Source organism: Bombus vancouverensis, chromosome 4 (assembly GCF_051014615.1).
Source record: "Bombus vancouverensis nearcticus chromosome 4, iyBomVanc1_principal, whole genome shotgun sequence".
NCBI classification, from domain to species: Eukaryota; Metazoa; Arthropoda; class Insecta; order Hymenoptera; family Apidae; genus Bombus; species Bombus vancouverensis.
The window spans coordinates 10,266,121-10,278,494 of record NC_134914.1 but is presented as its reverse complement, the minus strand read 5'-3'; the positions used below and the strand labels follow the sequence as shown (position 1 = coordinate 10,278,494).

The 12,374-nt window shown below is 37.0% G+C and overlaps 1 protein-coding gene across 3 annotated transcripts in view; it reads left to right on the top strand.

Moving 5' to 3' along the window:
- The window catches only part of CARPA (Carbonic anhydrase-related protein A), a 226,296-nt gene that overhangs the window by 151,694 nt on the left and 62,228 nt on the right, over positions 1–12,374 (top strand). For all 3 annotated transcript variants that reach the window (XM_033334282.2, XM_033334284.2, XM_033334283.2), the window contains exon 3: positions 1,064–1,200. In XM_033334282.2, the coding sequence (XP_033190173.1) occupies positions 1,064–1,200 (137 nt within the window). The remainder of the gene's footprint in view (positions 1–1,063; positions 1,201–12,374) is intronic.

Sequence of the window (12,374 nt, the reverse complement as noted above, 5' to 3'; positions counted from 1 at the left end):
AAGAGGGAGAGCTCCCTGTTGGTTCGTGTCGCCCTACGAAACGAGTTCGAAAGCCCTTTTACCGAATAAAAGTTGACGCGAACTGCTAAGGTTCCGAAGGCGGGCTACGCCGGCGCAGGCCACGCGGAAAAGTTGAAATTATAAAAATTTCAAATTTCCAAACGGCTGACAGACGACAAGACGACGATTCGCGGTCGCCTGGGATAGCCACTGTCGCGGTTTTTCGACCCGTAAACTTCGCCGAACTTGCAACCGGGGAAAATTGGAAACCGCCGGAAAAAAATTGTTTCGTCGATGCCCACGCGGCGTTATCGAAACGCTTTCCCAATTTCAACATCACCTGATAACGCGTTGATAACTGCAGTTGCGATGGTTTCAAAAGACTGTGTTTTTTTTTCCAGAAAGAAGATTCAGGAGGGGACGTTTGATACGAATGATAGTCTTCGTTTGGAAAATATTTTACGTCCAATTTGTTAGTCGTGGGAATTAACTGATTGATTGGATTACCAATCTCTTGGATGTTATAATCTCTTTATTTACGACCAGTCAGAAGTCAGTATTAATCTACAAATGGGAAAGTAGAGGAAAATTATCTACGAACAATACGTTCTTAAATTTACTTTAGAATTTATGACTTCTTGTATCATTTGTTTGCGATAAAGCAACTTATGGGGAAAAATCGCTTGTCTGTCACTGATTGTAATAATTCGATGATCGTAAATCATTTCGATCTATTTTCTTGGCTGGAACGATTAATTAATTTTAATTAGAAATTTTTGAAATTTTAAACGTCGGTACGTAAATGAAACGTGAATTTACATTATACCTTTGTGGAACTTTGTAAGAGAGCCAGTTGTAACATTCCTCAAATAACAGTGGTGTATTTGATAAAATAACATGCTCGTTATTTCTGAAAACTAGCGACCGTAGTAATTCTGAAAATAATTTTAAGATTGCAAAAGAACGATTTAATTTATATGACACGGTAAAAATAAAAAAAATTGCTTGTAAAAGAAAATTAGGGAAAATCGTTAATGTATGCATGTTTTCACTTTGTTTGCAGGACCTTCGTTTTGGGGTCTGATAAACCCCCAGTGGTATTTGTGCAGCAAAGGAAGACGACAGAGTCCTATCAACATCGAGCCTGACAAGCTTCTCTTCGACCGCCACTTGAGACCAGTGTCGGTCGACAAACACAAGGTAATTTATCCAGTGTTCTTCAATGTCCCTTTATTTCTTCTCTTTTTATTCCTCGTTGGCGGTGCTTCGACTTTTGAGTAAGCTCGTGTATTCAAAAGTAAAGGAGGATTGTATACCGAGTCGATTCGTGACAGAAATTTCTATCGTCACGCCTTTGTTTCAATGAAGATGATGCTCTCTTCGTGATATTTACTTTATTTAGTATTATACGTTTTGATATAATTTATATCTAACGTCAAAATTGGCATCTGTATTATTATTAAAATTAATATTATTAAAATGATATTATTTATATATTATATCATTTCTTATACTATATATATATATTATTAGTATTTAATAATTTCGAACTTAAGATGTATTATTAGTTGTCTTGTAATATCAAATCATTTCATTTCATTTATTTTCATTAATTTTCGTTCATTTTATTTCTGTTATTTGTATGTATGTGAAAAAGTTAATTGAAATGTTTCTTCGGATCAAACATTTTACATTTTATTAACTGTCATAAGATATCTAGTTTTACCCCTTAACACCGTAGAAATAATTTTAATCTGAGCTTTAGGAAAGAATAAAAGGAACGGGAACGTTAATACAAAAATGGAATATATTGTATGAGCATATTAATCTAGGAAAGAATACATTAATTACAACAGCGTTTCAAAGAGGAACAGTATAATTAAAATACCACGGAATAATAATAAAATTAATAATAATGACACGTATAGAAACAAAATAATATTAGCTTTCACAGTCCCCATTTGGGGATCTCGTATATTAAATAAGTTATAAATTTCATAGTATCGATTGGTATCCCCAGCAGGGGATTCTTCCTAAATATTTCATACTTTAAAAATACTTTAGTTAAATCCAACAAAAAAGCGATTAAACGTTAACTCATAAATGGATTTAAATTTAAATTATAAAATAAATTTATCTGAAAATTTCGAAGCAAAATGGTAAATAAGCGATACTATCTTAAATAAGATAAAACACGAAAGACTAATGGAAATGGAAATAATAACAAGTAATGAAAAATATAGGAACAGAGTATGTATGAATAAAAAAAAAGACGTAGGAAAATTTCTAAAAAAGAATGGCGTTCGTCTTAATCGAAACTCACAAATACCATCTCAGGTTAAAAAATAAAACACATCAGACAGCGATTGGTTCGACGCGTCGCAGATACGTGAAGTAGATTCAAGTGAAAATTAACATTTTTCGGATGATTTATTTGACTGGGTAGACTGATATCACGGGGAGACGCATTCAGTTGAACGTGAGTAGCTACGCCGCGGCTATTCCCAGAGCTGTCGCCGGCTAGTAATGGATTTTGAATTCACTCTGGACCGTTCTCCACTTTCTCTCTATCCATTTTTCACCACGCCAGGGAGTTCGTTAGTTCGATAATATATCCATTAATTACCAATGTGGCTGTTTAACGTTCGTCTTATTGGTTCGTGATACCTTAAAACCACGGAAATAATAATTAAACGTTTATTCGTTCTTCAGTTCCCCTACGCGTGAAATCATGCTAATTCTCTTTTACCCTAAAAGTAATCACTGATTTTAATATGCAGCGTTAGACTTCTTTGACAATCTTATATCATAGATAGTATGACTTTAAAATGGAAATAATTGTCATTTGACAATCTAATTTAAATCTCTTTGCTCTTAAAATAGTCTTTGATTTTAATAATAATTGAAATAAAAACGTAATACAGTTATTAACATTATTCTGACTCATGTATATTTCGCAATATCGGGAGAACGATATCAATTTTATGAATTCAATTATGGATAGAGGAACATTGAGAAACAGTAGCAAAAGAAAATTCTGACTTCGAATTCCACATGAAAGTTCTCTCAAACCCCTCGTTACTCAATTTACCTAACCGCAATCCAAGCTGAGATTCATCCATAGGATGTTCATCTGAATCTCAACCTCGCTTGATCAATCAAACGATCACATATTACAACGTGCCACTAGTTTCTTAAGGCTACGGAAATATCTTAAAAAATTCTAAAATTCCCCATATTTTCCCAGCGTCACAATTCGTAGATTGTGGACCTTCTACTTTACAATCGTACAATTTTACGTTAAATACAACGATCTGTAACTTATCAAGTTCATCTAAGAAATTTAATTTCTTTTATTAGCAAATCTGTTAATACCGCATACAAGAGAATGTATTAGTACCAATGACTCGAAAATCGCGACTTACAAAATGTCACTAGTAAACGTTAATTCTATTTTGCAAGAAGGTGGCATATTTCGCTGTTACAATTTACATCACAATCGCGGCTTAATTTTATCCTAAAGATTCGCTTCGAAACAAACTTCATCCAGGCATATCAAGCGATAGCAGTAGCAACCGCGAGGTAAATGGAAAAAAAGCGGTCATTGGTTTCGCAGATGCGAGGATAACAACGGTGCGCCGGGCTATGGGGGCTCGGTTTCGCCGTCATTCGTTTCCCTTCCGCTTTTTGTTCGCTACGTCGGGCTGGTTTTATCGAGCAGCCGCCGCGTGGATTGCATGTGTGGAAATTAACGCGGCGGCCGATTTACGCGGGGCCCATTTTCCGCTGTGAAATTGATGCGCGCTGCGGCGCCGTGACGAGTCACGTAAATATTGTAAATCTCGCCGATGCGACTTGCGAACAACGACGAGCCACTGCTTGATTAATCGTCGAACCATAATTAATGAGAGGACACAGGCATCGAGGACGGTGAGGGTGGAATTTTGTTCTCGAAATATTTTCCTATTCATCGGCTTTCAATGGCTTTGGGAAATATTTGAACGTTTGTCATAAAACATTTTTATGAATGTGTTACGTGCATTGCACGGAACTTTTTCAAATGATCGAAAGAACGCGGCAGGATCAAAAAGAAAAAGTAAGAGAAAGAGGGAAAGGCGATTGTTTGCTTTGCCAGGTGAATATTCATCGAGGGAAAGATTGCAGTTCCACTTTTCAAACGCGAGCTGGAATTTGCAAGAATCCTTGCAACGGTCGAGCTGATGTATCTCTTCTCCCTTCAGATGGCGAAGCAATTTGTTTAACGGCTCGACGACACACTGTTGTGCGATTGTATGTCGTAGACACTGTCGATACGCTTGGAAAGATCGAATAGATATTGGTTTTCTAGAGGGGAAAGGGTTTTACTTGTAAGATTAATATAGTGAATAATGAGAATCGAGTAATCAAATTTTTCAGAAGGGAAGTTTCTGTAGTTTATAGAAAAAGAGATTTTTGTTTGTTAATAGAATATTTCGAAAGTAATGTAATAAATATATCGAAGATAAGGGTATATTAGCATTAAATTTTAAATTAAATTTTATAGACAATAAGGTACGGCTTGTCTGACCAGAAAACGACTATTCCACTTGATGTGAAATATTTATACTGCAGTGTATATATTTATTATGATTATTTCGTTCATTCGATTCATTGTATATTACACATACTGTGTCTGACCATAGCGATTATTTATTCTACTTGCTGTGCAATATATTCTTCCCATATTAATATGTAAAAAAAAGATACACACATGTAACGATTTAGTATATTACTAATAGTATCGAAATAGATATATGTATTGTTATGCCAAGATACTACGCCAAAAGATGAAACGTACTGCGGTCGAAGCTTTCATAGAAAACAGCCAAATCCAGGATCGCCTTATAATAATATTAACTCGTTATCGTTATTAATCCTGCTAGCCTCGACATCTCTATCTCCAGATCTCAGCTCTAAAATCTCTCAACAGGCCATTCAATTTAATTAGCGAGCCGTTAAATCGACTTACTAACGAATGTTTTAATAATTATAAAAATGACAAATTCTTTATTTAAATCGTTAATTTCGTAAATAAATTTGAAAATAATAAAACGGTATGAAGCACTTATATTTACACATAGAATTCCACCAAGTGACGTTTGCTATAATTTTTCGCAAGAAGGCCACGTCGTCGCGATAAATTTCCGGTTGATCCCCAAGGGACCGTAATTCACTATCATTTCTCGAATTTATCAAACTTGGAATATAATTCTTTATCAAATAAAGTATTCATAGAATAGAAGACCTTTCGAAGATCTTTTATTTGCAGGATCGATCGATTAACGTTGCTTTCGTCGAACAACGTTATTTCTTGTAGTTTCCCTCTTGGATGCATGGCTTTATCGCGTATTCGCGTGACGTAACGCGACACGAGAATTCCACGTCTACTCGTCTAGGACGCGAAAGTGCAGTTGCGGAAATTGTTTTATGGAAATCGCTTGGCGAAGGCTGCTTGTATCCACCGTGGAATAAACGTCGATACACTTCGACACGAGCCAAAGAATATTTAGGAGAGACTGACGCGTTCTATTACTGATTTCCACGAAAGCAGTTTGGTTAAATTGGAGAAAATTTACTGACCGACGTAACGCTATAAAATATTTATCACAATCGAAAGGAATTTCACTCCTTTGTTAACAAGTTCGTAATGGGCTCGTTCTTGCAAATTGCTTGATCGTGATGATTTAAATATAATTATAGTAAATTTTTGAAATTGCGCAATTGTTTCATTTTCTATAACTTATTATTGTGCTTGTAGTATAAATAATTTTATGTACAGGAAGAAGTTCGTGAGTGTTGTCGTCCTATGTGTAGGATAAAAAATCTTTTTATATATTTTCCAAAGAATTTTAAAATTGATCTTTTCATTTACTATAACTTGTTATTTGTAGTGTAGACAATTTCATACGAAACAGTTGGTAAGTTTCCTCGTCTTGAATTAAACGACTGGACGATAACGTCGATGGTTAAAGGAGTCAAGGTTAGAGATATAAATGTGCTGATAAATTTGTCCACGTCCAATGTGAATTTTTAATTTCATCCAACTTTTCAATACTCGATGCGCATCGATAGCCAGCTTCGGTATCGTTCGCGATGGTGTTAATACACCCATCTTCCATTGCAGCAGACGTAATTAACATAGAGCGTATTAATATATTTTTTAATTACGATCGTCAATTTCGTCTGAACAACGCCGAAATAAAATCGCCGAATTCATATTAACATACAAATGCATCGTTGTTCACGTAACAATATATGCCAGATCGATAGCGATTTGTTCGAAAAATATCGAGTTGCTTGTTGATTACAATGACGTTGAAAAAGCATGCGAAAGTTGCCAAAGTAATTAATACGTAATTTCGATTGGGAGTCGTAAAACTGAATCGAGCGAAGAATTGAATTAAAAAGTAGGTAAGAAACTTTGACGGTGTATAAATCTAGCGAATCGAGGCGAAGACCGATAATTTGAAACAGAACTGGAACGAGCAATTTACGGAGATAATTCGATTTTGCCGAAACCTTTCTAAAATTAATCGTAGTTCCCTTGGTCGTTTTTACGTGCATCTTCGTGACAAAGTATCGACAATTCTATCGTAATTCGGAAATAATTGCTGTTAACGCTGCAATTATTTTTCGAAAATTTTCCTGAAAAATTAACACATGGATAGCTGAACGTTGATTAATTTAATATATTATTCCTATTCAATACACAAATTGCGATATATCGTAGTAAAACATGTTCTTAAAACGCTACAAATTAAAATCTTCTAGTATCTACATATTTCTAACATACAAAATATTCAACAACTAGACTGTAAAAAGTATGCGAAATAACAAAAAATTACAAATTACTGATTTTGACCATTCCGACAACTGTACGTTAAAAAGTACTAGTTTTATGAAATAAAAGACTTTCCATTTTTCACCAGAGTTCGCTGCTATTCAAAGAAAGTTCCATGACCGTTTGAGCGTCGTGGTGATGGTTCCATCGTGTGAAAAGCGCGAAACACTGACCACGTGCGCTTTGTCCGATTTTCGCGAAAGCTGTGCTGGCTACGGTCTCAAAGGCGAAACCTTTCGTTTGTTACGCGAAACGTGCTAACTCTAATCGCACCGTGGATACGATAGAAACGAATCACGTGGCCGCCTCAGCTGACACGGTGATTGCCGGCACGTGAGCAGAAGTCCCGATTCGAAGCTCAGCCCGAACATGACTGGAACTTCCTTTAGACTGTCTATTTCTCAGCGAGAAATGGCTCGTTGGCTCATGAGCCGAGCTCGTATTGCTTCTCCTTTTCTCAGATTTTATAATTTCTTGGAAATGGAATTAGTTGGAAATTTTGATAATTTTAGGTATACATGTAGACCTATAGCAACAATGAATAGCAATTTAGTTTGATGTAGATACTATTGATGTAGATACTATTTTTATCAATATATTATATTAAGACTTTTTGATATTTCATTGGTACTGTAATGAAACACGAGTATCATGATTATACTGGTAAAATTTTACACCAATCGAAAAATGTATATAAAGTTACAGCACATTTACTACAAATAGACTATTAAGTAAAAAATTAATACATATAATTAGCGTTAAATGTCCCGTGAAATATTAGGGTTTATCAATGTAGTGGATAACTGATTGTTTAAATAATTTTCTGATTGCTATAAATATACACTTGCAAACCAATTTTCTACCTGGATTTAATTTCTTTCAATTATATCCACAAGAATATAAATTTGTATAAATGTACGTATGTATGCATGAGACAAAGACGAAACAGAAAGGAGAGAATCGAAGTTTTGTGATTAAAACCGCGCAAAATGTAACAAACTCAACTGCAGTTCGCAGAGTAATGCATCTAAAGGAAACAGAGAAATGAAAGGGCACGAAAAAGTTTCTTACATAAACAGCAAACAGCAGCCAATAAAAATAACGCAAAGCCAAGGTACTTGGTAGCTCGATGATTAAACGACTTCGTTGGTTTCCTCTTCTGAGGGACTTCATTGTTCCGGGCAGTTCGCGAACCGCGGGACTTCAAACGAACCAGAGGCGCGTCATTTTTGAGTTTATCAAACAATAACACTCTTGGCGAAGTAGCTTTCGTGCAAACACTCGTCGCGAGCCTTAAAGCCCTAGCCGAGAGTCGTTTGTATTTCCTCCCTTTTCTTTTTCCCTTCGTTTCTTTTCCTTTCTGGCCGCGGTTGAGTTTCGCTTCCGCCTACAGCTCCATCATCCACGGTGTTGCGATACTTCTTCCCGAGAACTGCGAAACGTTCGAGACTTTTGTTTCTTGGCGGGTCAGCCACCCGTTAATGAAATAATTGAAGCGTTTCTTCGTAGGATTTCGAATCGCGCATCGAATAGTTCCGCGGTATGTTCCGCTGCTTTAAGTTTTGATTTTCGATGGAAGAATCTTAACTCGTTGAGAAAATGTTTAACGTTATTTAGGAAAAACGAGTTACATGACTTGCCACTCGGGTTCCTAATTTTTTGGATAAAACCGTCTGTTTACTTATAGAGCTTCGACGTATTTAGAGTCGTATCGTATCTGTCGAAGATAAATTATATCATATTTATACCCGTAAGGAGTAGAATCGAGCTAGTTGGAATTAAATTTGTCTATGGTAATTTCGAATTCTATAATTATGAATGTTTTTGGTTATCACAATGTTTCTGGTTCTGGTTTTAATTTCCTTTGTAAAAGTTGTCTCCTTTTTAAAAATTGATAGACATATTTACCTACTACTGATTGTATTTTAAACATTTGATTCTATGGGGACCGAGTTTTATTAAAGCATGATAAAAATTTGATTTTGTTACTCGTTTATGATAGAAACTCGTCCTTTAACGTTTTTATGAATAAAACATAATTCTAAGCAGAAATCAGGCATAATTTGTCATTAATAACGGAAAGACGTTCTTTAATATTTTTATTAACACGTAAATTTACAAACCCACTAACAATTACAAATCAACTAACTCATTCGCCCGATAGCAACGCCTCTGAAAATTATCCGTCGATTTGAAATTAAAAAAACAGCTAACCAAATCATTCTTCAAACACAATAGAAACGCCTTATCAAATTATCTTCACTTCCAAAGAAAAAAAAAAAAAAAAAAAGAAAGACATAAATCAAGGAGCACGAATTCCTGATAATAACGAAACGAAAGGTATTCCTTTTTCGCGAATGGTCGATTGTTTGACTTAAACAACGCGTGTGACGCCGGCTAACCGATGCGAGTCGGGAGGTGAGGAAGAACGCTGGAAACCTGTTCCCTTTAGGCGCTTTTGTGCCTTCGGAGGATAGCGATTGGACGTTGGAGGGGATGATTCGAGGGTGGACCAAACAATGAACAGAACCCAAACCATGGTTCGTTTCAAAGCGTAGAATGCATCCGATGAGCTTGCCTCGTGAGAACGCGGCTACTTGCGCCTGAGAAGATTGACTCCGGCTCCGGGAAGTTGGCATCGGGGGGTTGGGTTAGATTCGAGGGGTTGGAAAGAAGATGGGAAGAGAGAGGAAGAGCAAACGATCCCTCGGGTGCGCGTTTAAACCTTTTCACGGGCATTTCCGTGGAAGGCACTTTGTGTCCTGCCCGACAAATTCGAACTATGCGCGTTTCTTTTCGTGCCAACCCCTCGCAAACCACCCATCCCCCTCGGACTCTTCAACCTACCGAAACACTCTGCATAAAGATGAAACGTAGCTCGTGGAAATTCCACGAGAAATTTCGTTCGACCCTTCGACAACGAAGTCGCAACCAAGAACTTCTAAATATTGCGTGGATTTTTCTGAAACTACTGTTTCCAGAGTTCAGCGGGTTTCGAATTGCGTTTGAAATTGTATCGTGAATACTAATGCGAGATGAAGTTTGGGTTGCTGAGACGAAAGTTATTGTTTTTCTTTAAGTAACATGGTAACATGGAAATTTTCATATTGTCAGGAGAGAATTATTAATTGTCAGTGTAGGATACTAAGGTATTGCGGAATGTTGTATAAACATTAGCCTTGGAGTCTTTTAGAACTTTAGCAACTGTGTTAGAGTTTTATTCGACTTCTAACTTGGAGAAACAGCCTACTTACTATAAAGCTAATTCTTGGTGAAACTTTGAAATACTCGAATAGAACAATTGTAACCCAAATTGCCATAAACAGTCATATCGTATCATTACAAGGCTCGATGTTATTCGAGATAACTGAGACATTTAGTGTCACATGCTACTTGAAAGGGAAATTATGCCAGTGTTTACGACGTTTGCGATATTGTAACACCTCATAATAGTAGTTAAGAGTTAATCTACGTCATACCATTCTCAATTATAATACGCCTTTAAGGGTAAGACATTTCACCTCGTACCTTTTGTATTAGATTTATATAGGAAAAGATTTTATAGAAAAATTATTGTTGTGCAACGATACCTTTATTCACCACTGTATATGTATATATATGTTATTGCATATTATTAATACATATCAGAAACATTGAGTATATCGAAAAATCATAAAATCATTCGATGTCTTACGGAGCTATATGAATGAAAACAAATCGCGTATATTTTACGTAAACTAGAGTAAATTTGTCTGACTTTAAATAAAGTCTCGAATCGATATTTTTGTCGAACAATTTACTCTCGTACATAGTCCGATACGATTATCTCTTAGTTGTTGTAACCGTAATTCAGAGTGGGAACAGAACAGGACGAAATACACCGAGACAAGTTATGGGTATCAAGGTTTTGCCCTTTGTCACGCGGTTCCCGACTGCACATGCACGTTTCTACCCGGAAGATTAATAGTTACATTACAGGGATGCGTCAGGCCAGATCCATTTGGGCCTGTTTCGCGGTACTTCCTTAGAAATTAATATTCTAAACAGCCCATTAATTCCGCGGACACGCGAGACTTGTCGCATTAATAATCCAAGGATAATTTGCCATCTCTCGCGGATACCGAATACTGTACACCAACGTAACGTTTGGAAAATTTGAACATAAACTACTATATTTTATACGTAGATACAGTTGCTACAAAAAGTATCGTCGTACCATTGCGTTCATTATATTTACATATTAATTAATTTATTTGTACTTTCATAATACATTTATGAAATTGCCAGAACAAAATCCCTGAAACCTGGTATTTTAATAGATTTGATTTCCGGTACCAGTTGTAGTACGGTATCGACAATTATAAATTATAAAGCGTCTCTTCTATATAACTATATCCCATCTCCTGTTCTCCAGACGGTATATGAAACATAATCAACTACATAATCACGCTAGCTTCGTAAAACAATTCGCTTCGCCTTAGAAACTGAAAACTTTATCCCGAGGAAACCTAAACCTTCTCCCGATTCAGCAACGACTTAAAATGTCCGTAGTCGGCAGAGGATAATCCAATAGCGAATAGCAAAGTGAAAAACCGGATAAAAGCCTTAACTATCGTCAGCCTTAACTACCCGAGCCAGAAGCCGCAGTGACGTCACATCTAGTTTCAGCGCTATTTAAATACATCCCTCGGTCCATTTCGTATCCTCACCAATCCCCCTTACAACACCCACTATTCCTAGGACACGAAAGGTATACGCGAAGGGCAAAAGGAACAGTCGAAGGGTGGTTTCATGTACCTCGTGAATTTATACGGCGTTTAACCTGGTTTAAACTTTGGCACTTAAATTAAACAATAGGGCGAACCACCGAACCACCGACTTGCCGAGTCGAACGTACGTCTTCGACCGAGGTTCCTCCGTGCTTTTCTCTCGATTCCATCCCCTCTGCCCTTTTTCATCCCTCTTCAACCACCCTACATGCAGTCCTAGTTCTGATCTTCGCCCATGTGCACGTTTCCGCCAGTTTCAACTGGATTCGTCGTTCGCTAGGCGATCCCAAAATTGTCAGACAGCGTAATTTCGCGATCGAAACCGAACCGATTCGGCGAGAATCCTAATTCTCCGCGGATTGGGACACGAGCCACGAACGTCTGGACTTCCGATCATCGTGACTCGTTTCGTATGTGACCCAGGATGGTTGTGTTAGCCGGGAACGTTTTGAAATATTTCTGTTCGGTTGGAGAAACGGAATTCAGAGTTTATTGACTTTCCACCCTCGACTCTTTCCCGGCCCTGACAAAAATTCGATGAACCGAAGTGACGGCAGAAACGCGTTCGAGAGGTGGAATTTGTGAACCGGCCAGAGGAACGTTTTATAGGGATTCTCCTGCCTGTATTTTTCAGTTCCGGTGTTACTGGCGAGTTTATTGGTTGGGCAGATTGGATGGGGTAAAGATACGTTCAAGATATTTCAGTGAAATGTTTTTGTTGTTTT